The sequence below is a fragment of the Engystomops pustulosus genome, chromosome 7 (genome assembly GCF_040894005.1).
Source record: "Engystomops pustulosus chromosome 7, aEngPut4.maternal, whole genome shotgun sequence".
Lineage (NCBI taxonomy): Eukaryota > Metazoa > Chordata > Amphibia > Anura > Leptodactylidae > Engystomops > Engystomops pustulosus.
Window position 1 is genome coordinate 83,618,005 of NC_092417.1, and position 27,351 is coordinate 83,645,355.

Sequence of the window (27,351 nt, forward strand, 5' to 3'; positions counted from 1 at the left end):
AGGCTCAATGGTGCCTAGTGCCATGCTTTGGTATCATGATGAAAACAAGAATCACATCTTTCAAATAATTTCAGGAATGTGGATCTGTGAGCTACAGAACCAGAAATAAAATATTTTACTTCCTTTTTCTCATCACATGCCGAGATTTCAGACATAGTTTGGAAAGTGAGCTGCAGATAAAGATCCGATTGCTTCATGTTATTATCACATTGGACTAGGATGCAGCTCTGAATAGATGCAGTCAGAAGCAGTGACTCTTCACGTAGTAAAAACTTGTAATCTCAATAAAATAACGATTCTTAGGCATTTTTTCTCAAATTCTGAATTGTGATACTTTTCTGTAAGCTCTTCTGGATATACTCCTGTCCGAATAATTGGGAGGGCTGCAAGGGCACACGTCCCAGGGCTATCACCATTTTTCTCATAAGGGGGCCCCCGCTAGCTCTGTCAGTATGAGTGTGGCCACTCAGTCCACCTCTACGTAATTGCATTCAGCATGAAACATGCTTTTCAGGAGTAGAGTAACACCTGATCCCCCCCCCCATAGCACCTAACACTGTTTGGCTGAACTGATTGCCGACTAAGTCCTAGCCAATCAGTGTTAGCTTTATTTCCTCACAGACCGTTCAGCCCGATCTGTGAGAGAAGGAGAGAGAGCTCTCAGGGAAGCAGTGGTGCATTGCACTGGTGTGTCAACTAGGCCTAGTAGTCAGTACTACTGTCACTGCTATTGTGCCAGCTAGGCTTACACGTAAGTAGGATAAAGTTTAGAATATTAATGATCATTTAGAAACGTAATGTGTATCATTGTCTGGGCTACATTGAGTAGGGGACGCCACCAGATTTTGCTCCCAGGGATCTCCAATTACCATTATCAGGCCCTAATAACATTGTTGCCAACATTGCGTTTGTCAGATGCATGTGTTAACATGACATTGACACACATGTTAACATTGTGTTAACACATGTGTTTGTTAACACTATGTTGACAGCAATGTAATTAGGCAAATCTCCTTTTCTCATTTGAAAAATGTTTGATCTAAATTGATGAGTGTCCTTTGACATTTTTCTTTACCTCTTACCAACATGTCACATACATGTCGGTTCAGAATGTATAGAACGATTGTATGGGCTGAGCTTGCTCCATACACATTTGGTGTTATGTTGCAGTATATTGTATAAGTGATCATACCCCTAGGATTAAAGTACTGATCTATCTATCTATCTATCTATCTATCTATCTATCTATCTATCTATCTATCTATCTATCTATATATATATAAAATGTTATTCCGAGAACAGAAAATTGCACCATGTTTTTGTAATTTTGCAACAAATAAAAAAATTTATATAAAGTGATCTAAAGGTTGTCCAGTCCCAAATTGGTAGCAATGTAAAGATCATCAGCCACTACACTCGAATAAAATGTCCAGTAGTCTCCCCACATGAATGAAATGTCCACAGCAGCCCCTCCTATTAATAAAATGCCCTGCAGAGTGCCCCGATTAATAAAATGTCCAGGAGAGTGATCCCATAAATGTAATGTCCAGCAGATCGCCTCCATTAATGTCCAGCAAAGGACATTTTTATACTTTATATACCCGAGTATAAGCCAAAAATCACAGCTTATACTCGAGTATGTATTAATGATTTACTATTATTGCTATATATTTTATTTCATCACTATAACGGGTATAACATGCAATTCTAAATCAGTACGTACAATATGTAATTATACATATGTATGCACAGCGGTAAGAATGATATTTCATACACCCCTCTTTATGCCTCTTAGGTTAGTTGCATACAATTGTACACCAAAAATGCTAACATATGCAATCGGTGTGCCAATTTATTAAAATTTTTGTTGCAAGGCATAGTTACTTTGCTGGGCTGAGTGATTGAGGGGAACCTTCTTTTTTGGAAAAGTAGAGTTGTGGTTAGTATGTATGCATGTCCCACATCCCTGACTGAATGTTCATCTATGGAAGACATCCTACCTACCTCCTTTCTCTGGGGTATGTTTTCTGACAAAGCTAAATGATAAAAGCAGGTCAGTGGTCAGGGGACCTGCTGCCACCACCTGGTCTTCTTGGTTCCCTCTGTTTATTACAGGATACAGGATATCCATATAAAACACTGAATTACTTCTGGGGTACCCTTAAAGCGTGTTCTTGTAAAGGGACCTGTTCCATTATAAGTTATCTATTAAAGACTTGGTTATATTTTGCCAATTTTTTTTACCATCATCAGCATTGGTCAGAACAGCTTGTATTTAAAGGGATTGTAATGGGGATGCAAAGAAATGTTTCCTCTTGCAGGTTCTCTCTCCTTTATCCAAAGGAGAAACAAAACAACCAAAATGTAAGTAGAATCAACCAGCTCTTATTTATTAAAGTACAGATAGATCCTAAGTATATGCTACATATCATAATATCATAGTATATAAGGCTGGAAAAAGACGCAAGTCCATCAAGTCCAAACTCTAAGAATTACTACAGCTGTGGCAGGGGGCTTACTAGACCTGGGGGCAGAGGGCTTACTAGACCTGGGGTTGGGGGAGAACTAGAGCTGGGGGCAGGAGGGATCTATCAGCAGCTGTGTGCAGCCAGTTATTCACACTTATTACTTCCTGCATGGGTTCAGGCAATTTCCTTCATCATTATTCTTCTTGTTTGTGCACTGTTTCATAGTTTCATAGTTTATGCGGTTGAAAAAAGACACTTGTCCATCAAGTTCAACCAAGGAAGGGAAGGGATTGGATGAGGAAGGGATTTAGGGGAAACAATTCTATATAACATAACCAGCAATGTTATTTAGGTGTAAAAAGGCATCTAGACCCTTCTTAAAGCTCTCTGCTGTCCCTGCTGTGACCAGCGCCTGAGGCAGGCTATTCCACAGAGTGACAGTTCTCATAGTAAAAAAGCCCTGTCGCCTCTGGTGATTAAACCTTGTTTTCTCCAGACGGAGACAGTGCCCCCTCGTCTTTTGATTTGATCTAATCTGAAACAACTTACCACCATATTTTTTGTATGGACCATTCATATATTTAAATAAATTAATCATGTCCCCTCGTAGTCGTCTCTTTTCCAGACTAAATAAATCTAGTTGTTTTAATCTTTCCTCATAACTAAGACCCTCCATACCCCTTATCATTTTTGTGGCTCTACGTTGAACCCTCTCCAGCTCCAGGGCATCCTTTTTATGGACCGGTGCCCAGAACTGGACAGCATATTCCAGGTGAGGCCGAACCAGTGCCTTGTACAGGGGTAATATTACATCCCTATCACGAGAGTCCATACCACTTTTGATACACGACAAGATCCTACTAGCTTTAGAGGCAGCTGATTGACATTGCATGCTGTTATTCAATTTATGATCTACTAGTACCCCTACGTCCTTCTCAACAAGGGACTCTCCCAGATTTACTCCCCCAAGGACATATTTTGCCTTTGGATTATTGGCCCCCAGGTGCATAACCTTACATTTATCCACATTAAACCTCATTTGCCAAGTGGATGACCAAACATTCAGTTTGTCCAAGTCACCCTGCAGCCTATGAACATCCTCCATAGACTGTATTACACTACACAGTTTGGTGTCATCTGCAAAAATAGACACAGTGCTATTAATTCCTACCTCTATATCATTAATAAATATATTAAATAGTAGTGGGCCAAGCACAGAACCCTGGGGTACACCACTCATAACTGGTGACCATTCCGAGTAGGAATCATTGACCACAACTCTCTGGATACGATCCTTCAGCCAGTTTGTAATCCAATTGCAAATGATTTCTGCCAAACCAATAGCCCTAATTTTACCCATCAGGCGTCTATGAGGGACAGTGTCAAATGCCTTTGCAAAGTCCAAGAACACAATATCCACAGCTGCTCCTCCATCCAGGCATCTGCTCACCTCTTCATAGAAGCAGATAAGGTTAGTTTGACAACTTCTATTCTTAGTAAACCCATGCTGGCTGTCACTTATTATTCTATTTGATGTCACATACTCCAGTATGTAGTCTTTTACTAACCCTTCCAATACTTTCCCCACAATGGAAGTTAAGCTTACGGGTCTGTAATTGCCTGGCGAAGTTCTAGAGCCCTTTTTATATATTGGCACCACATTTGCCTTGCGCCAGTCACTTGGCACCACACCAGACATTACGGAATCCCTGAAGATTTTAGACAGTGGTACAGCAATAACAGAACTGAGTTCTTTAAGAACTCTGGGGTGTAACCCATCTGGTCCAGGAGCTTTGTACACATTGATTTTATTGAGCTTAGATTGGATAATGTCTACATTTAGCCAGTCTAGTATATTACAGGGTGCATGACCCGCACTGGCACCACCCAAGTCAGAAGTTCTCTCTTCTATTGTATAAACGGAGCTAAAAAACCTATTAAGTAACTCCGCCTTCTCTTGGTCTCCAGTCACCGATGCCCCATTTTCAGAATAAAGGGGTCCAACCTGTTCTGACCCATTTTTTTTTGCATTGATATACTTAAAAAAATTCTTGGGATTTGTTTTGCTATCTTTAGCCACCTGTCTTTCATTTTGTATTTTGGCTGATTTGATTTCTTTTTTACAGATTTTGGTAAGTTTTTTGTAAGTATTGAAAGCCTCTGGTGACCCATCAGATTTATATTTTTTAAATGCCCTCTTTTTCTCATTAATTGCCCTTTTAACTGTAGCTGTAAGCCACGCGGGATGTGATCTAGCCCGTCTATACTTGTTACCTATTGGAATAAATTTAGAAGTATAAAAACCCAGGATAGATTTGAATTTCTCCCATTTAACATTAGTATCACCATGTGACAGTATCTGATCCCAGTCTATATCCTGTATTGCAGCCCTGAATTTCTGGAAATTGGCCCTCTTAAAGTTTTCGATTTTCCCACCTGTTTCTGCTTTTTAACGTTTAAGAGGAAAATAATTATATTATGATCGCTGTTCCCAAGGGGTTCCCTGACACTGACATTTTGGACAATCTCCTCATTGTTAGAAATCACAAGGTCCAACAATGCGTCACCTCTTGTGGGATCTTCTACAAGCTGCACCATAAAATTATCCTGAAGAATGTTCATAAAATGTTTCCCCTTCATAGATGAAGACGAGCCCTGACCCCAATTTATATTTGGAAAGTTAAAGTCTCCCATTATCACTACGGTCCCCTCCTGTGCAGCCCGCTCCATCTGTTTATATAGGTGACCCTCTATTTCCTCAGAGATGTTAGGGGGTCTATAAATTACACCCAAAACAATTTTTTCAAAGCTCTCTTGGCTTTGAATTTCAACCCACAAAGTTTCAGCCTCCTCACACTCTGAGACCACTGACTCATTCACAATCGCTTTTAAGTCTCTTCTGACATACAGACATACACCACCTCCCCTCCTATTTGCCCTGTCTTTCCGAAAGAGTGTAAAACCTTGAATATTAACACCCCAATCATGCGATGCATCAAGCCATGTCTCTACTACACCAACAACATCTAACTGTTCCTCTAATATCAGAGCCTCAAGCTCGCCCATTTTGCCTGTGATACTTCTGGCATTTGTGAACATACAATTTAATTTTCCACAGTTATTTATCTGATTTAAAGTAATTTTACTGGCACATATATCCTCACCACTGTTCTGCAACTTGTGGATCTCCTTATCCACCGCCTTGGTCCCACATACACCGCCCACCTCACCACCCACCAACATAACCTGCCCCCTCTCTGACCTGTCTACCCCTTCAGTGTCTTCCTTTTCCTCCTCCCCCGATCCTAGTTTAAATACTCCGCCACCCCTGCTAGGATCCTCTCCCCCAGCACAGCAGCCCCCCTTCCACTTAGGTGCAAGTTATCTGCAGAAAACAGCTTGTACCCCAGTGAAAAGTCAGCCCAATGCTCTAGGAACCCAAATCCCTCTGCTCTACACCAGGATCTGAGCCATGCATTTAACTCCCTGAGCTCCCGCTGTCTGCTCTGTGTAGCGCATGGCACAGGTAGGATTCCAGAGAATACTACCTTGGAGGTCCTTTCCTTAAGCTTTGAACCTAGTTCTTTAAAATTATTCTTCAGGCTCCTCCACCTACCATCTATTCTGTCATTGGTACCAACATGGACCACGACAGCTGGGTCATCCCCAGCCCCTCCCAGTAATTTATCCACCCTTTCCACCACATGCCGAACCCTGGCACCAGGGAGACAGCAAACCATTCGGTTGAGGCGGTCTTGGCGACAAATTATTCTATCCGTCTTCCTGATTATAGAGTCCCCTACAACCACTAGCTGCCTTGGCTTGCCTGCACTCCCATCCACCCTACTACTAGCTGGTCTGCTCCCCCGGCTGTGAGGGAGAGCAGGATCCGCTAGGGCTGCCATTTCTGACACTGACGTCCTGACATCATTGCACAATTTTGCAATTTTGCTTGGATGTTCAGAGTCAGAGTTGGCCTTCCTTTTCTTTGACCCCTTCCTACTCCCTCTATTTATAGTAACCCAGCTACCCACCTGGCCCTGCTGGCTTTCCTCTCCACCCTCCACTTCTACCCCGCTTATTGCTTGCTCAGTGAGCAGCATACTCCTCTCAAGATTGTCAATTGCTCGCAGCCGTGCAATATCTTCCTCCAGATCTCTAACACGAGCTTCTAGTAGAAAAATATGGGCACATCTGTCACAGCGGTATTCACCCTGGAACTCCTGCTCCAGTAGTGTATACATGCGGCAGTGTGTGCACTGGAGCATACCACCAATCTTGCTAGCCATATCCTAGTTACAAAACTGTGATGAGTATATAAATCAAGAGATAAAATGTAGGTTACTTACAGTTCTGTGGACTTCTCTTTTTCAAACTCTGCTTTTTTAAACTCACTTAAGTTCACTAGCCACTTAGAATCACAAGCCAAAACTGAGCGTGCTCTGGTGTCTATGTTCCTTATTAAGCAAATGCAGTATTATGAAGAAGTGATTTATGGGGGGAATTTGCTCGATACTGTGGTTTTTGGAGCATCTAGGGTTTTGGTTAATAGTGCAGCCCCCTAAAGGGTATCGGTATGACAATGCTGCCCTCGGACCAAAAAAGAGTGTACACCCCTAATATAAACAATCTCATCTCATATATAAATTTAACTAGCAACTATTTAGCTTATACTTGTGCAGACTTTTCACATGCAATGGCATTGTTACTGTTTTGTAACATAAAATCAAGAGGGTGTCGTCGGCAGTGCAGAGGGTGTCGGCAGTAATTCTGCATTGCCGTCACTGATCATTTTGCCCTTCATTTCGTCCGTCAGTGTCAGTCAATAATACATCATCAGTATAAGCCAAAAACAAACAGGAGTTGATCCAAAACAGAGATGACCAGTAAATTGGATATTTGCATTTCCTCTGTGTTCTGCATCCACTCCTGCTTTTGGCTATCAATCCTGAGGCATTTCATTCCTTCTGACAGATGAAATGAAGGGGAAAACTAAACATAGTAGCAACGTCATAGATAGAGCGTGGAGGGTGAAAACAGCATTATGGAAATCACAGGGTGTTCCAGGGAGACAGCGGTCAGTTGAAATTGAAAACCCCCCAAAATTTTAAAACAACAAGTGACCCTAGTTTGCAAACTACACCCCTCAAGGAAATAATTAAGGGAGAAATTTGACCTAACTGTTGTTACAATAATTCCTCTTACTAAAATGAATTCACAACAAAGGTTGGACGTAAATTGTGAATTTGTTACGTATAAGGAGGTGGAATATACCGCGGGACCAACAAAAATGTTGTCACTCTGGAGTTCTCGCAGATCTCACAGTAGTATATAGTGTCCTTCATCACCCCCCTTTTGGAACATAATCTTTTCTGAGTCCTTCCTTTAGAAGCAAACTTGAGAAATGTTGCCCTGGCAAAAGGGATAATCAAAGGTACAAGAGCCAAGATCATAAAACCAGAATATACGGAAGTATAAAGAGTGCCCAGCAAGCCCAAAGTGAAGTAGAGTATAACCAGCAAGGTGTAATGGAATTGGCAGGAGTTCCTGGACTCCGCAGACTCCGCCCTCAGCAGCTGACTGGAATGGCCGTCCATCATGCAAGTTAACTATTATCTGGACAGAATTGAGCAGTCCTAATACAGTTCCAAAATAAACCTCTGAGCTTTGATTGGTTACTAACGGAAATGAGTATAAGGACGCTTATGTGTGAGGTAATATGGACAGGGATACAGAGATAGGGGGAGATTTACTTAGAGACAGCCAGAGACTTGTCACTTGTGGATATCAGAGTAGCGCTCACGTCTGCATTCCCCTGACTCCACCAATAGTAGAATCACGCCAGTCCAATCACTGAAGTTGGGCTGTATTGACTAGCCTCCTTCAGTTGGTCAGAGACAGGGAAAGTCAGAGACAGGGGGGGTCTGTGGCAGTCACTGAAAGAGAAGGTCAGAGACAGACAGTCAGTAACAGTCAGCGAGACTGTCAGAGACTATCACTAAAAGAGAAAGTAAGAGAACGTTACTAAAAGAGACTGTCAGAGACAGCCACTGAAAGGGACTTCAGGAACAGTCACTCAGAGACAGTCAAAGACAGAGAAGGTCAGAGACAGTCAGTGATAGTCATTTAAAGAGATGGTTAGAGGCAGAGACTGTCAGATAGCCACTGAAAGAGACTTCAGAGACAGTCACTCAGAGACTGTCAAAGACAGAGAAAGTCAGGGACTGTCAGTCAGAGAGACAGAAAGAAAGAAAGTCAGAGAGAGAGAGAGAGAGAGAGATGAAATATTTTTGTTAACCCATTCTAATTTGTTATAGCTAAGAGCAGTTATTTCCTATCCTAGGCAGCACAGTGATCTACAGCTAGTAATAAGAGTAATTTCAACAGTTTTTTATCATACTAAGATCTTTGTTTGCTGCCAGTGAATGGAACCTTTAATTTTTTTCCATTCTGGGCTGGATAAAACATCCTGACCTAGCCCTTCTCAGGGCTGCACAATGCAATTGACCCTGGAACCCAGTTGAACACAGTTTACTGACAGGAAACAATTACACAAAGCTGTTAAGGTGCATTTAAAATTGGGTAAAACCGCATTGGAAAGGATTCATAGTAAATTCATTTACTTCCCCATCCCTGGCGCGATCCCCAATCCGCAATGTCTGACAATAATGAACCGTACCGCAATTCACTTAGATTGTGCGCCTGATCAGGTCCGCTGGAGTTCACCTTCTTCCCGGTGTATGTAAGTGCATGTCTTGCGACACAATTTTAAAGTTAAATCCCGCGCTCAGTCCGAATACCTGTCCCAGCGGCCCAATTCCGGAAAATTTCTAAAAGCCAAAAAAAAAGTGCGATCCGCGGGACCCTTAGTAAATAAGCCCCATAGAGTCTTGTCGTAGGGACTATATATTTTTAAATAATTCTTTTTTTCTCCTGTAAAACCTGCAACCAGTTTACTTCCATTTTAATGGCATTTCTAGCTAGGTGTGAATAGACCCACCAAACAGGATAAAGTCTTGTAACAGTTATGTGGTTTTCTTTCCCAGGAAACGCAACCAATGGAGAGAAACATCTGGCCAGGACAGTTATGCAGCAGGCAAACTTTGCTAGAAATGGGTAAGATCACACGATGTCCTCTTTATTTGGCGGGTGTCGTCTTCTTACCTGTTGTTTTTTGTTTTTTTTTATTAACCATTATTTAGTACAGAATACACTCATAAAAGACATTTTTTTACCCAACAATAAATCAGCAATTTTCCATAACAGATAGCCTACAAGAGTGATGGCTAACCTATGGCACTGGTGCCAGAGGTGGCAATCAGAGCCCTTTCTGTGGGCACCCAGGCCATCACCAGAGATGACTCCAGGTATCTTTCTGCAGTCCCAGACAGCCCAGAACTTGCTGTGCACAGAGCTATTTTAAAGTGACAGCTCTACCTGGGACTATTTTCTGCTTTATTTGTGTCCTCAGAGTGCTGGTATCAATGACAACTGTGACAGAGCAGTATAAATCATAAATTAAATTTCTCTGTTGGCACTTTGCGATAAATAAGTGGTTCTTGGTTGTAGTTTGGGCACTCGGTCTCTAAAAGGTTCGCCATCACTGGCCTACAATATACAGAATCTAAAGAATATACCACAATCCAACTCTAAAGGCCTAAAGCAAACGGACCACCACCAAACCCACCCAGAACCCACCCACCACGAGGAGAAGGGAGGGTAGGGAACCACAAAAAAAAATCTTGAAAAAGATCTTGAAATTCGGCCTTTCCAAACAACCATATCCTACTCCACTTATCCCGGCGCCCATTCCATTTGGTCAATATTTTTTCATAATGCTTACACCTTCAAACCTTTACCATAAATTCAATTCTTACCTGTTCACTAATAATAACACCACATTGTGTACTGCAGGGACCCCAATAGTCCAGGTCTTACAGCATGGCCGCAGTACGGCACAGATGGACAATGGAGATGGAGCTTAATTTGAAGCAAAAAATATGTTTGTCAAGGTTCTTGGGACCTGCTGGACCACCGCGGGAGATGGTACTAGCCGACACCTGGGACTGGAGTCCCAGCGAAGCGGGATGGTCTTGTTGCGAGCAGGTCGTTCCACAGGTGCGACTAGCCCACGCTGGCAGCCAAGTTAGAAATGCAGAACACAGTCCGATCCGGGGGTGATAGCAGAGAACAGTGCTGGAAGGAACACTGGAACTCACAGCAGGAACGCAGGAGGTATAACTGGTTATCTTCAGCCGGATGTATCTGGAGGATAACCACACCTTGTCACCCGATCACATGCAGCACAATCCCAGCGCAAATCCCCTGTTAAATACCTGTCAAAGCAGCGCAAATCCCGAAAACCGCAAACAGTTCAACAAAAGTGCGATCCGTAACCCTTAGTAAATAAGCCCCAATGTGTATTGTTTTGCAGTGATTTTCACTTTTTAATTTTGTATGTGATTTTAACAGAAGTAGTGGGCTTTAGGGGACTTCTATTCTTTTTTTAATTTTTTTTTTATTTGCCCTTTTTTTAATGTTTTATTTTGTCCCAATATGGGAGATGAACAAGTGATCATTCAGTGTAATATATAGCAATACTGGCTCTGGCTAGACACAATCACAGCCAGGTCGGATCTGTTTAGATCAGCTCTGACCTGGCGAAGATTTCAACTATAGTCCCTGTAGGTCGGGGTTCTTTATTATAGACTCTTTGGGGGACATGTATCATTATTTCTGCTAGTCAAATTGTCTCATTTTTGCATATGATACGACTGAAAAGAACAACTCTTTTCACAAAAAATAAGCTCAACCAGATCTGACAACAGAAAAATACAGAAGTTATGGCCCTGAAAAGTTGTCAATAGTAAAAACAATGCGATTTTCTCCAATATTGGTTTTGCTCAGTAAAATTGAGCAAAGATAAGAAAAACTATATGAATGAGGTATCACTGCAATCATAGTGAACCAGAGAATAAAGATAAAATATTATTTTTATGTTACGGTGAGCAGGGAAAAAAGTGCTAAAAATCCAAAATAAAAATTGATGATTTTATTTGTGTCCCTCTTGAAATAGTTAATAAAATATCATGAATAAGCTATAGACCCCCAAAATGAATTATCTATACACTGCATCTCATCCTGCCAATAATAAGCCTCATATGTTCACATTACCAAAAAAATGAAAATTTATAGCTTGTACAATGTGACAATACAAATCTGCTGTGAATGGCGCCTCCATTCATTCTATGTCCGGTCGTGCGCCCGTACAGCAGGTTATCATCACTTCTGGGGTGTCGATACATTAGGGAGAAATTGGGCATCAAACTTTGCAGATCATTTAATCATTTAATTCATTATGAAACTGTCAGTTTTGGCCTAAATGAATGTATCCCACCCCAAATTCAAAAGTTTATAAATTGCAGGTCCATATTGTTTTAATCCATGTGAAACACTTAAAGGGTTAATAGAATTAATAGAAGTTGTTTTACATACATTGAGGGGTGTAGTTCTTATAGTGGGGTAATTTATGGGGTTTTACTATTATTTAGGCCTTTCAAAGTCTGATTTTGCCCTCAAAATGTGAGTTTTGGCGATTTTCATGAAAATTTGTAAAATTGCACCTAAAGTTCTGCACCTCATAACATACTAGAAAAATGAGAGAACACATAAAATACCATCTCAACATAAAGCAGACATTCCGTAAATGTTAATTATCAAGCCTTTTTGGTAGTTTTACTTCCTGTCTGGAAAGCAGAACATTTCAAACTTTGAAAATGAAGAAGTTTTACAAGCTTTTGCCAAATTTTCACTTTTTTTCAGAATGAAACGCAAAACTTATCACTTAAATTTTACAACTAACATGAAGTACAATGTATCACGAGAAAACATTCTCAAAATCACCGGGATACGTTAAAGTGTTCGAAGTTATAACCAATTATCGTGACACAGGGCAGATTCTAAAAATTGAGTCTGGTCATTGAGCTGAAAACTAGTGTCGGTGATAAGGGGTTAATTGGTATGTAGATGTACATACAGATAAGGGTTCCCACAGCTTGACTGAATGAAGATAGATCTCTTAAACACACTGTGGTCCTGATTTATTCAAAGTTTTATAAAAGGTTTTATAAAGCTTATCTGTTATTATGGTTATGACAAAGCACTTAATTTGTTTCTTGCCCAATTGCATAAACTTTATTAGGTTTATATAATGATCAAAGTGCAGGCTGAGTTGTTAAAGGAAATCTACCATCAAAACCATGATAAACCAGATAAACCACATATTCATAGATCAAGGTACTGTGACTGCGGTGATCTTCTTATATTTGTAATTTCATGTTCTCCTCCCTTCTAAAATCAACTTTTAAATTATGCTAATGATGCTAAAGGGCACTAGGAGGTTTTAACAGGGCCCCTCTACGTTGAAGAATAGCAGTATGTTACACTGCGCATGAAGCACTTACCCATGTTTAGTGAACCTTCCTCTGCTGCAGTAAGATTATAGCCAGCAGAGGGAGAGGTAAAGTGCTGAGGAAGGGGACAGTGTAATAGCTTGTGATGCTACAGCATAGAGGGGCTCTGATAATGCTCCCCAGAGCATTTCAATCTCATCAGCATAAGTTGATTTTAGAAGGAAAAGCGGATAGATAACAAATAATAGAAGATTAGACAGTTTCTCTCTATGATTGCCCCTAATTTGTCATGCTTGATTATGATCCTAAATTTTTGAGCCCTAATGAAAGCAAGTGCATTCATAGTATCATAGTATATAAGGCTGGAACAACCAGCAAGTCCATCAACCTTTTTTCCCCCATAACTCGTGATTTTCTTGCTCTTCAGAAAGGCATCCAGGTCTCTCTTGAACATGTACATCGAGTCCACCATAACAACCTCCTCCGGGAGAGAGTTCCATAGTCTCACTGCTCTTACAGTAAAGAATCCCTTTTGATTCAATATATTGGTTTGTTAGTAAAGAATCCCTGTCTATGGCGATGGTAGAACCGCCTCTCCTCTAGGCGTAGAGGATGTCTCCTGCCCCCTGGTGACGGTAGAAGCGCCTCTTCTGTAGTTGTAGAGGATGCCGCCTTGTACCGGTCACAGGCCTAGGTATTAAAAGATCTTTGGAGAGATCCTTGTACTGTCCATTCAGGTATTTGTACATTGTAATGAGGTCTCCCCTCAGCCATCTTTTTTCTAAACTGAATAACCTCAATTTTTGTAATACTTCATTGTATTCCAGTCCCCCCATTCCGCTTATAATCTTAGTTGCTCTCCTCTGCACCCGTTCCAGTTCTACTATTTTAATACAATGTGTAAACTGTACACAATGGGGGTCATTTACTAAGGGCCCGATTCGCGTTTTCCCGACATGTTACCCGAATATTTCCGATTTTCGCCGATTGTAGCTGAATTGCCCCAGGATTTTGGCGCACGCGATCAGATTGTGGCGCATCGGCGCTGGCATGCGCGCGACGGAAATCAGGGGCGTGGCCGAACGAAAACCCGACGTATTCGGAAAAACCGGCGCATTTAAAAACGGAAAATGTGCCGCTCGGGACGCGCTTACCTTCACTCAGCCGGCCTCGGTGAATTCCGGCGTGTTCAGATGCTTTTCAGCGCAGCAGCGCCACCTGGTGGACGTCGGAGGAACTACCTTATTTAATCCCGGCCGGATCCGAATCCAGCGCAGAGAACGCGCCGCTGGATCGCGAATGGACCGGGTAAGTAAATCTGCCCCAATATTCCATGTGTGGTCTGAACAGGGATTTGTATAAAACCATGTCTTTATCATGAGAATCTACTCTTCTCTTGATACATCCCATCATTTTCTTTTGCTATATTAGCAGCTGCCTGGCTCTGGTCATTAAAATTCAGTTTACCATCCACCAATACCCCCAAGTCTTTTCCAGCTTCAGTTCTACCAAGTAAATGACTGTTTAGAACATAATTGTACTTCTGGTTTCCATAGCCCAAGTGCATAACTTTACATTTATCTACATAAAACCTCATCAACCATTTCTCCGCCCACTCCTCCAGCTTCCAATGTAATGTTAAACTATCGACCTCAGTACAGGCAGTCCCCAGGTTACATACAAGATAGGGTCTGTAGGTTTGTTCTTAAGTTGAATTTGTATGTAAGGCGGAACTGTATACTTTATAATTGTAGCCCCAGCCAGAATTTTTTGGGTCTCTGTCGCAATTGTATTTTAAAAATGGTGGGTTCCCATAAGAACCAGGATTAACACTAAAGCTTCATTGCAGACATAATTTATAACTGTTATAGCTGTTAATTGTAGCCTAGGACTAAAGTACAGTAAATTACCAAAATCCAGAGGTCCGTTTGTAACTAGGGGTCGTCTGTAAGTCGGGTGTTCTTAAGTAGGGGACCGCCTGTATCAATTACTTTACCGAGCTTAGTATCATCTGCAAATATTGAATCTTGACTGTGTAAATCCACTACAAGGTCATTAATAAAAATATTAACCCCTTCCCTCCGGGTCCCGGTGCATGGAGAGGGTTCGTGGGCCGAGCCCTCTCCATAGCCAGAAAGTCTTTGCTGCATAATGCAAAACAGACTTACCGGTCGCAGGTGTTTTCCCGCCTATGTCATGAGGATCGTCGCTCCCCGTGACATTTTGAAAAATATAAAAAGATCTTTAAAAAGTGATCAAAAGGTAGACAATAGGTGTTCTCCTTAAGGAGACATTGCCAATTATGGCCACCTTATAGGCGTGTGGAGACTTAAAGCCATATGCTCCACTAGGGAATTCTGGGAAGAATGCAAATAAGTTTTCCAAGGTGTTAAATCCACCTACTGTCTGACCCTAGTCAATAGCCTCTCACTTAGCCAAATCAGCTATGGCCGAAACAGTGCTGCCTACAGTTGGGAGTCTGTTCCTTATGGAATAGATATACTGGTTTGGCTTAATCCCACATCATGTTATTAGACTTCTTGTAGGTCATACTTGGTGTTAAGGGGGCTGCCTTTCAAGGTAGCAAAAGGAGGCATTGTTTTCCATTTAACACCTTGGAAAATTTATTTGCATTCTTATCAAAAGGTAGCACCGTCCTAATAATGATAGCACTGAAAACGCCATCAAAAGTTGCAAAAAATGACACCACTCACAGCTCCATATGAAAAAGTTATTAGAGCTAGAAGATGGCAAAATTAAAAAAAAATTTGCACAGGAGGTTTTAATTTTTGTAAATGTATGAAAACATTATAAAACTTCTACAAATTTGGTATCCCCATGATCGCGCCGACCCAAAGAATAAATTAGACATGTAATTTTGGGCACACAGTGAAAGCCGTAAAATCCAAGCCCACAAGAAAACGGCCCAAATGCGTTTTTTCACCATTTTCACTGTAATTGGATTTTTTTCCCGCTTCCCAGTACACAACATCGAAAATTAAATACCATCTCTATGAAGTACAATTTGTTACGCAGAAAACAACCCATCACAGAGCTCTTTATGTGGAAAAATAAAAAAGTTATATATTTTTTAAAATTGTGAAAAATGTAAGTGAAAAAACTAAAAAGGGCCAGGTCATTAAGGGATTAAAAAGAAGGGGGCCTAATACTAACCCCTGTGGCACTCCACTGGTAATGTCAAACCAATATGAGAATGTGAAAAACAACGGTAAACCGGCACTACACGATAAACTTCACATGGGTACGATGCCAAATCTTTCCTTCTTTATTGATTAAAACGCCATGTACATGAGGATACAGATAGGTTGACGCGTTTCGACGGGAACCGTCTTAATCTTAACCTGTCTGCTAACATGCCACGCTCACCTTTATACTCAATCAGCTGGGTGGTTCAATGAAGGGAACACCCACCTTACTATGCGATCACCTGGACCGGGCCGCGCCTCCGCGATCACATGACCTCCTCTCACTATGTCACATGACCGGGAGCGAGGTCCGGAACAAAGACACATAGATGGTTCAATGAAGGGAACACCCTTCTAACCAAGCGGTCATCTGAACCGTGGCCGCGCCTCCACGATCACATGACCTCCTCTCACTAAGTCACATGACTGGGAGCGAAGTCCGGAACAGTGAAATGCAAGTAAGTGAGGGTTTAAAAACAAACACATCTGTGTGAATAAAATTGTCAATGCCCATTGTGATGATACTATACAACAATGTCATGTGTTGGCTAGACATAAATTACAGTACTGCGGAACTATATAACAATATCATAGTGAATTACAACTTGTACAAATACATAGATACTCAAAATTTCCTGATAATTGAATATATTATCTGTGAAAAAGAGCAAGAGAAACAAAGTGCCATACATTATCGAAAAGACGATACCATAGGGATTAAGTAGAATACCTTTTGTAGCACATCGGTGAACACTAAAGAATCATATATTCTCTCTTAATATGTCAATATGATGTCCTGTCTCTTGTTCATACCCTGTGGTACTCTGCTTTCCATCACAAAAATCCAATAACTTTCCCTATTCAATAACTTCCTCTTCATATTGCCGCCCCTAATTGGATATGTAACCTTCTCGAACCCAGTCCATGTGAAGTAGCATGTAGATTTGCCATGTGTTTCTCTAAAATGTCTCGACGCCGCAGAGATGCCAACTGTCTCGTTGGTAATGTCTGATAAGTGTCTGCGGATCCTAATTTTGAGGGGACCCGTAGTGTGACCTATATATTGTACATTACACTTAATGCATTTGATTGAATAAATGGCATTACTGGTGTTGCAGTTGAGATATGACCGAATGGGATAACTCTTGTTGGTGCTGCAAGATGTTATACTCGTATCCACTGTAATATAACTGCATGCTTTGCACTGTATGTGGCCACATTTATAACAACCTTTGGTATTTAACCAAGTCATATTGTTTTTTTGGCTTTTAAATAGACTGGGTGAGAGAGCACTCCCTAATGTGGGAGCTCTTTTTGCCACACATTTGATACCATTGTTTAACAAAGTGTGCAAAGTGGGATCTTGTAGTAGGATCGGGACATATTTTTGGACTATTTTGGTGATTTCCCTAAATTGCTTGCTATATGTCGTAGTAAAAATTATAGAGGATTTTGATTCTTGTGTTGCAGGACTAACCCCTCTTCCTCTATGTTTCGGTTTGTCTATTAATAAGTCTTGTTGCTTCAAATTGCAAACCCTCTTTGACGCTTTTTCAACTACGGATTTATGATATCCTCTCTGGTTGAGTCTAACTTTAAGGTTCATTCTCTCCTTTTCATAATCATCGTCATCGGAGCAGTTCCTCCTAAGACGTATTAACTCCCCATATGGTATGTTTTGTGTGACGTGGGGGGGATGGCATGAAGATGCTAGCAGAGTGGTGTTCCTTGCCATTTCTTTCCTATAGGGTACGCTCCTGACCCTATTGTTCTCTCCTATTAAAGTTACATCCAAAAACGGGATTGAATTCCCTCCAAACATGGACGTAAATTTTAAATTCATTGGGTTATCATTAAGATAATTTACAAATTCTGTGAACAAAATTTCTGATCCCCTCCATACCCACACCAGGTCGTCTATGTATCGACCAAACCATACTATAGACGCCCGGTGCGGGTTGGAGGGTGAAAAAATGTAAGTCTCTTCCCATTGCGACATATATATATTAGCAAGGGAGGGGGACAATTTGGCTCCCATTGGGGCCCCCTCCACTTGCAAGTAATATGTGCCGTCAAAATAGAAAAAATTATTTTGGAGTAGGAATCCAGTAGTGAGAATTATGTATTCTTTTAAAGCTGTGCTATATGTACTGTACCTGTCCAGGTGTCTTCGTAGGAAAAGGAGACCTAATTCGTGCGGAATAGATGAGTACAGAGCCGTGGCGTCACATGACGCCCATTTAAACTCCTCTTGCCATTCGAAATCTTTCATAATTTGTAACAAATGCTTTGTGTCACGTAAAAACGATGGAGTAACTCTAGTGATGGGCTGGAGGAAATGATCCAACCATTCACCCAGTCTCTCACCCACTCCCCCTATCCCAGCCACAATAGGTCTTAAAGGTGGTGGGAAAAGATTCTTGTGAACTTTGGGGAGTGAATGAAAGACTGGAGTGATGGGATCTGTCACGTATAGAAAATCTTTCTCCCTTTGTGTGATGATACCCAGTGTGACCCCCTCATCCAGTATTTTTAATAGACGTTTTTGAACTAAACTGGTGGGATTGGACTCTAAGGTGCGATATGTATTTTTATCCTTCAACATGTTTTCATTGAGGATCTTATAAAGGGCGGCATCCATCACTACTATGGCCCCCCCTTTGTCTGCAGACCTAATAATTAGGTCTGGATCCTCTTTAAGTTGTTTTAGGGCCTCCCTTTCTCCCTTGAATAAATTCTGATGTATTTGGTGTGAGTCCCTTTCTTTCACTTTTTTATGTAGTGCTACCAAATCCTTCTCAACTATGTCCTGGAAATGATCTAGGACAGGAACCCGTGAGTTAATAGGATAAAAATCTACATTGGTGGTATGAAATTCATTGTTCACCCAGTCATTGACTTCGCATTGTTCACATTCTAATAACCTGAGTGTTAATACACTTTCCTGTTCTTGGAATTTGCCCATAATGACATCTGATCTCATAAGGTCTGCTATATATTCATTGTGTTTATTGGTAGTAGATGTAGAGCTCTCAATCATGTCTGCTGTAATCATATCTGATGTGTACACATCATTGAAATGTTTCTTTACCGTAATATTACACGCTAATTTATTAATGTCCAATAGTGTATTGAACAGGTTAAAGTCCACTGTGGGGGAAAACTTTAAACCTTTAGCCAATATTTTTACTTGATTATCAGACAAAATTCTACTAGAGAGATTTATAACAGATTCTGTTAAGTGGCATCGTACCCATGTGAAGTTTATCGTGTTGTGCTGGTTTACCGTTGTTTTTCCTGTTCACGCTATATGGCTATGGATTGTCTTTTCCGAGCACCAGGATATCCCCACAGAGAGTGTGCAGCCAAGATGGTCTGAAGGTTGGGTGAGCTGGCTTTACTTTTTTACCTTTTTCTACTCAGTAGTGGAGGTTGTACCAATATGAGAATGTGCCTTAAAGATGACCCTCTGTTTTCTATCAATTAGCCAATTACTTACCCAAATACACAGATTTTCCCCTAGTCCCAGCATTGTCATTTTATGTACCAAGCTTTTATGTGGCGCTGTATCAAATGCCTTGGAAAGTCCAGATATACAACATCTACAGCACCCCCCAGGTCTAGTCTGGAACTTACCTCCTCACAGAAGCCAATCAGGTTAATCTTACAGGACCGATCCCTCATAAACCCATGGTAATGCCGGGTTGTAAGGTTGTACAATGAGATACTCTAGGATAGCATCTTTAACAAACCCCTCAAATATTTTCCCTACAACAGAAGTTAGACTCACAGGTCTGTAGTTTCCAGGATCACTTTTTCATTCTTTTTTGTATATTAGCAACACATTTGTTATGCGCCAGTCCTGTAAAACAGAACCAGTCCTCAAGGAATTTTTAAATATTAAAAAATAATGATCTGTCTATCACGGTACATAGTTAATGCAGTACCCTGGGGTGTATGCAATCTTGGCCCGCTGATTTGTCTATTTTAGTGGTTGTGAGATGTCATGGTACCTCTTCGTCGGTTAAATCGTTGACATTCCAAAGAAAATTTACACTATTCCTCATGGTCTTCCACCATGGGATTTTCCTGGGTAAAGACAGATCAATAGATTGGCCCTTTTCTTATCTTCCTCCACCATGAATCCCTCTCCCTCATTCATGACCTCTACCATTCAACAAAAAATATGAACTTTACTCCTGAGTTTGTATAAATATCTCTAGAGGCACAGCAGCTACACCAAGTGCCGCACAATATTTTTATTTTATGAGCCACACCTCTAACCCCACTCTCTAGTCTGCCCCCTTCCTGTAGCACACCAGTGTGTATAATGCCCTTGTTGTTGTTGCCCACCCACACTTGAAATGTCCACCCTATATAATGCCCCATTTCTGTATTCTCCCACTCTGTAATTCATTCTGTGGCCATCCACACTGCAGAATGCCCCCTATGGGTCCACAAATAAAATACATTCTAACATGGCTCCCTGACTGATAATGTTCCCCTTCAGGGCCGGCGTCAGCACCCGGCTGACCTGGGCAAGTGCCGGGGCCCCAGAGCTCCAAAGGGGCCCACCGTGACGATCGAGCAGAAACAGTGGCGTAACAAAAATAGCTGTATTACATGCTCCCGGGCCCGTCCCACTACCTCCCCTGATTGCAGGCTTCATAGGAGGTGGGCGGAGAGGTAGTGGGAGGGCCCCGGGGGCAAAGTATAATTCCATGCACTCTCAGCCCCTCCCTTTACCTCTCCTGACTGCTCCTGAAGGAGCTTGGCCTGCCCTGCCCACCTCACATGTGGCATGGCGCATCGCGCGCCTCTCATCTGGCCCGGCCCACGCACCTCGAGTCCTGCCTGCCCAGCGCGCCTCGCTTCCAGCCCGGCCTGGGCGTCTCTCGTCTGGCCCGGCCTTCGCGTCTCTCGTCCGGTCTGCGCGGCTTACGTCGGGCCCGTCCTGTGCGCGTCATGTCTGGCCTTACCCGGTCCGCGTGCCTGTCCACCTTCTCCTATGCTGTCTCCTTCCTGACCCTGCCACCACATCCAGCTGGGGTGAGTATTGCTACATATGTAAATGTGTATCTATGTGTTTGTGTGTGTATATAAGCTGTATATATGTTTATGTGTATAGCTGCTGTATATCTGTGTGTATAGCTTCTGTATATCTGTGTGTATAGCTTCTGTATATATATTTGTGTGTGTATATAAGCTGTATATGTGTTTGTGTGTATAGCTGCTGTATAACTGTTTATGTGTATAGCTGCTGTATATCTGTTTATGTGTATAGCTTCTGTATATCTGTGTGTATAGCTTCTGTATATATGTTTGTGTGTGTATAGCTTCTGTATATCTGTGTGTATAGCTTCTGTATATCTGTGTGTATAGCTTCTGTATATATGTTTGTGTGTATAGCTTCTGTATATATGTTTGTGTGTATAGCTGCTGTATATGTGTTTATGTGTATAGCTTCTGTATATGTGTTTATGTGTATAGCTTCTGTATATGTGTTTATGTGTATAGCTTCTGTATATGTGTTTATGTGTATAGCTGCTCTATATAGCTGTTTATGTGTTTAGCTGCTGTATATCTGTGCGTATGTGTTATGTATATATGCTGTATATCTATGCTCTATATACTGGATGCGTGTGTGTATATATGCTGTATATTCATGCGTGTTTATGTTGTTTATACTGTATGCATGTGTATATTGTTTATACTGGATGCGTGTTTGTATGCTGTATATATTGGATGTGTGCGTATATATGCTGTACATACTGGATACGTGTGTATGTATGTTGTATATGTTGTAAATTTGTTGTGTATATACTGTATGTGTGTAAAAATGATTGTGATAGTGTAAAAACATGCATGTGTTTTTAATGGTCTGCTATGGAGCCCAGCCTCTGCCCCTGATCAGAAAATGTAATTACATCAGCAACGGCATCCTTGTTGCCTATGTAATTGAAATATCTGATTTTGTCTGTCGCCCAGGGGCCCACTGAAACCTGGAGCCGGCCCTGTTCCCCTTACTTTAGACACCCACTTAGGAGGTGGGAAAACCAGTCTTAACATGGAGAGAAGAATAGCTAGTGAAAAATAATGAAACAATTCTTCCAGTACAGACAGAAATCTTTTCTTTATTTATAAGCATTATGATAGAGGGATTCAGAATGTATAAAGTGCTCCTTGCATTAAATTTCAGGGATATATCCTGCCCCATGATGGTAAGAAATATGGAAATCTACTATATCATTTAACCTTAAACCAAATCGTTAAAAATCTGAATGCTGACATACTTATATAAAATATAATGGCTGGGTGATTGTTCCTAAAAAAAGGAAACCTGTCTTTAGTAGAGATGAGCGAACATACTCGTCCGAGCTTGATGCTCGTTCGAGCATTAGCGTACTCGAAACTGCTCGTTGCTCCGACGAATACTTCGCCCGCTCGAGAAAATGGCAGCTCCCGCCGTTTTGCTTTTTGGCGGCCAGAAACAGAGCCAATCACAAGCCAGGAGACTCTGCACTCCACCCAGCATGACGTGGTACCCTTACACGTCGATAGCAGTGGTTGGCAGGCCTGATCAGGTGACCCTGGAATAGACTAGCCCCTGCCCGCGCTGCTCGGATCATTCTGTGTCTGGATGCCGCTAGGGAGAGAGCTGCTGCTGGTCAGGGAAAGCGTTAGGCTGTTCTATTAGAATAGTGTTAGGCAGGAGTGATTCTACAAGAACCCAACAGCCCTTCTTAGGGCTACAATAACGTTATACTTATTTTTTTTTTATTTGCTTGTGGCTGGGCTTGCTGGCACTAGTAGTTCAGCTAGTACCATATTGTGAGGAATTTGCTGGGAGACCTGCGACCGTTGTGTTTAGCTCTTAGTGACACGCATATCCACCTCAAACACCGAAGTGGGACAATTTATTAGGGGTTTGATTAGAATTAGGCAGAGTCTGCTGATTTATTTTTTTTTACCTTTATTTCATTTTATAGCTCAAACTCATCTTGCAAAGCAGTGTGCTTTCATTGTAGGCAACAATATAGCCATAGGAGAACCCCAACGGCTTACTTAGGCCTACAATAGCGTTATATTTTCCTTTTTTTTGTTTGCTTGTGGCTGGGCTTGCTGGCATTAGTAGTGCAGCTAGTACCATATTGTGAGGAATTTGCTGGGAGACCTGCGACCGTTGTGTTTAGCTCTTAGTGACACGCATATTCACCTCAAACACCGAAGTGGGACAATTTATTAGGGGTTTGATTAGAATTAGGCAGAGTCTGCTGATTTATTTTTTTTTACCTTTATTTCATTTTATAGCTCAAACTCATCTTGCAAAGCAGTGTGCTTTCATTGTAGGCAACAAAATAGCCATAGGAGAACCCCAACGGCTTACTTAGGCCTACAATAGCGTTATATTTTCCTTTTTTTTGTTTGCTTGTGGCTGGGCTTGCTGGCATTAGTAGTGCAGCTAGTACCATATTGTGAGGAATTTGCTGGGAGACCTGCGACCGTTGTGTTTAGCTCTTAGTGACACGCATATCCACCTCAAACACCGAAGTGGGACAATTTATTAGGGGTTTGATTAGAATTAGGCAGAGTCTGCTGATTTATTTTTTTTTTACCTTTATTTCATTTTATAGCTCAAAGTCATCAGGCACAGCACAAAATCCAGTTGTGTGCTGTCAGTGTAGGTTAGAAACTAGCCATAGCAATAGGATAGCATCGTTTTGTTAAAAAAATAAATAAATAAAAAAAAATAAACAAAAAAAAAAAAATTTAAAGTTTACACTTTAATTTGGAAAATGTTTAACCCGAGGGCTAGGGGTAGAGGACGAGGGCATGGACGTGGGCGTCCAACTACTGCAGGGGTCAGAGGCCATGGTCCTGGGCGGGGTGAGACACCACCTGCTGATGAGGGAGCAGGGGAACGCCGCAGAGCTACACTCCCTAGGTTCATCATGTCTCAAGTTACTGGGACTCGTGGTAGAGCACTGTTGAGGCCAGAACAGTGTGAACAGGTGATGTCGTGGATTGCGGACAATGCTTCTAGCCATTTGTCCACCAGTCAGTCTTCCACACAGTCCACTCATGTCACCGAAATCAGCACTCCTCCAGCTCCTCCACCTCAGCCTCCTTCCCCCCAGTCTGCCCCCTCCCAGCAAAATTTGGCATTTGAACCGGCATACTCTGAGGAACTGTTTTCTGGACCCTTCCCACAGTCACAAACCACTTGTCCGGTTGCTGCTGAGCAATTTTCCGATGCCCAGGTTTTCCACCAGTCGCAGTCTGTGGGTGATGATGACATTATTCACGTAGTGGAAGAAGTGTGTAAAGAGGTGTCGGACGATGAGGAGACACGGTTGTCAGACAGTGGTGAAGTTGTTGTCAGGGCAGGAAGTCCGAGGGGGGAGCAGACTGAGGGATCGGAGGATGATGAGGTGACAGACCCAAGCTGGGTTGATAGGCCGCGTGAACACAGTGCTTCTGAGACGGAGGCGAGTCCTATAGCAGAACAGGTTGGAAGAGGCAGTGGTGGGGCCAGACGGAGAGGCAGGGCCAGAGCAGGTGCATCAGCGCCAAATGTTGCCCGTAGTCAAGCTCCCGTGGCGAGGGCTAGATTTTCAGAAGTCTGGAGGTTCTTTAAAGAAACACCGGATGACCGACGGACTACGGTGTGCAACCTTTGCCAAACCAGGATCAGCAGGGGTTCCACCACTACTAGCTTAACTACCACCAGTATGCGCAGGAATATGAATGCTAAACACCCCACTCAATGGCACCAAGCCCGTTCACCTCCGGCCGGGCACACCACTGCTCCTTCCCCTGTGTCATCTGCTAGTCAGCCCCCTGCCCAGGACCACGGCCCAAACACCCCCCGTGCGAAAACCCCATCTTCGCCTCCACGATCCTCCACAGCATCCACCAGGGTTCAGCTCTCCATACCCCAGACGCTGGAGCGCAAAAGGAAGTATAGCGCAACCCACCCACACGCCCAAGCCCTCAACGTCCACATCTCCAAGTTGCTTAGCCTGGAGATGCTGCCCTATAGGCTGGTAGAGACCGAGGCCGCGGCCGCCCCTCGGTATTCGGTCCCCAGCCGCCACTACTTTTCCCGATGTGCCGTCCCAGCCCCAGCCCTGCACAAGCACGTGTCAGAGAACATCATCCGTGCCCTGACCAACGCCGTTTCTGACAAGGTCCACCTGACCACGGACACGTGGACGAGTGCTGCCGGGCAGAGCCACTATATATCGCTGACGGCACATTGGGTTAACTTGGTGGAGGCTGGAATCCGAGTCTGACCCTGGGGCTGCTCATATACTGCCGACGCCGAGGATTGCGGGGCCTACCTCGGTCCAGGTCTCAAAGGCCTACTATGCCTCCTCCTCCTCCCACCCCTCCTCCACCTCCTCCTCCTCCGAATTACCATCCGTGGGCATGGCGCCATCAGTCGGTAGCTCTAGGCACAGCAGCAGTGCCATCGCTAAGCGACAGCAGGCGGTGCTCAAACTGCTGAGCCTAGGCGATAAAAGGCACACCGCCCAAGAGCTATTACAGGGCATCACGGTGCAGACCGATCTGTGGCTGGCACCGCTGAACCTGAAGCCAGGCATGGTTGTGTGTGACAACGGCCGTAACCTGGTGGCGGCTCTGCAACTCGGCAGACTGACACATGTGCCATGCCTGGCCCATGTGTTAAATCTCATAGTTCAGCGTTTCCTCAAGACATACCCCAATCTGTCTGATTTGCTCACGAAGGTGCGCCGCATCTGTGCGCATTTCAGGAAGTCCAGCACAGATGCTGCCACTCTCAGGGCAGTGCAGCGCCGCCTCCAACTGCCCGCTCACCGACTGTTGTGCGACGTGCCCAGGAGGTGGAATTCAACATTAACCATGTTATCCAGAGTTTACCAGCAGCGCAGAGCGATTGTAGACTGCCAGATGTCAACTTCCACCAGAACTGGTAGTCAGGTCAGTCAGCTTCCTCAAGTCTACAATGAGGAGTGGACGTGGATGTCTGATATCTGTCAGGTGCTGAGTAACTTTGAGGAGTCAACACAGATGGTCAGTGGCGATGCCGCCATCATCAGCCTCACCATCCCGCTGCTTGGCCTGTTGAAAAACTCTCTGATCAGCATGAAGTCGGAAGCTTTGCGCTCGTCACAAGAGACGGGGGAAGAAGATTCCTTTGTTGATAGCCAAAGCACCCTTAGGTCTGTTTCTCAGCGCATATCGGAGGAGGATGAGGAGGAAGAGGAGGAGAATGTTGGCGAGACAGAAGAGGGGACCATTGTTCAGTCCTTCACTGTTCAGCGTGTATGGGCAGAAGAAGAGGAGTTGGAGGAGTTGGAGGAGGAGGAAATGGGTAGTCAGGCCAGTGAGGGGAGTGAATTCTTGCGCGTTGGGACTCTGGCGCATATGGCAGATTTCATGCTAGGCTGCCTATCCCGTGACCCTCGCGTTCAAAGAATTTATTCCAGCACCGATTACTGGGTATTCACTCTCCTGGACCCACGGTACAAGCAAAATCTTTCCACTCTCATCCCTACAGAGGAAAGGAGTGTGAGAATGCATGAATACCAGCAGGCCCTGGTGCACAAGCTGAAACAGTATTTCCCTTCTGACAGCGCTAGCGGCAGAGGGCGTACTTCTGCGGGACAAGTAGCGAGGGAGAGTAGGCGAGCAGGCAGCTTTTCCAGCACTGGCAGGGGTACGCTTTACAAGGCCTTTGCCAGCTTTATGTCACCCCAGCAAGACACTGTCACCTGTCCCCAGTCTCGGCAGAGTAGGGCTGATCTTTACAGAAAGATGGTGAGGGAGTACGTAGCTGACCATACCATCGTCCTAAATGATCACACAGCTCCCTACAACTACTGGGTTTCAAAGCTGGACATGTGGCACGAACTGGCGCTGTACGCCTTGGAGGTTCTTGCCTGCCCTGCCGCTAGCATGTTGTCCGAGCGGGTTTTCAGTGCAGCTGGTGGCATCATCACCGATAAGCGTACACGCCTGTCGACTGACAGCGCTGACAGGCTGACGCTTATCAAGATGAATAAAGCCTGGATTTCTCTGGATTTTCATTCTCCAGCAGGTGAAAGAAGCTCAGTCTGAATAATGTATGCACTCCTCCTCCTCATTGTCCTCCTTCTCCTCCTCTTTGTACACTAAAGCATAGGAAACTGGCTATTTTTTGCCAGGGCCAACTGGCTCTAGCTATAGTACTCTATGTATTTAATTTTTCTGGAGGGCCACCTACCTGGTCCTCTGTTT

General features: G+C 43.2%; 1 protein-coding gene across 1 annotated transcript in view; it reads left to right on the forward strand.

Moving 5' to 3' along the window:
- The first annotated feature begins 653 nt into the window (after positions 1-653).
- Positions 654-27,351, forward strand: part of LOC140070517 (fatty acyl-CoA hydrolase precursor, medium chain-like) — a 104,439-nt gene continuing 77,741 nt past the window's right edge. The window contains exons 1-2 of the mRNA XM_072117128.1: positions 654-751; positions 9,515-9,584. Of these exons, the coding sequence (XP_071973229.1) occupies positions 9,527-9,584 (58 nt within the window). The 5' untranslated portion in view covers positions 654-751; positions 9,515-9,526. The remainder of the gene's footprint in view (positions 752-9,514; positions 9,585-27,351) is intronic.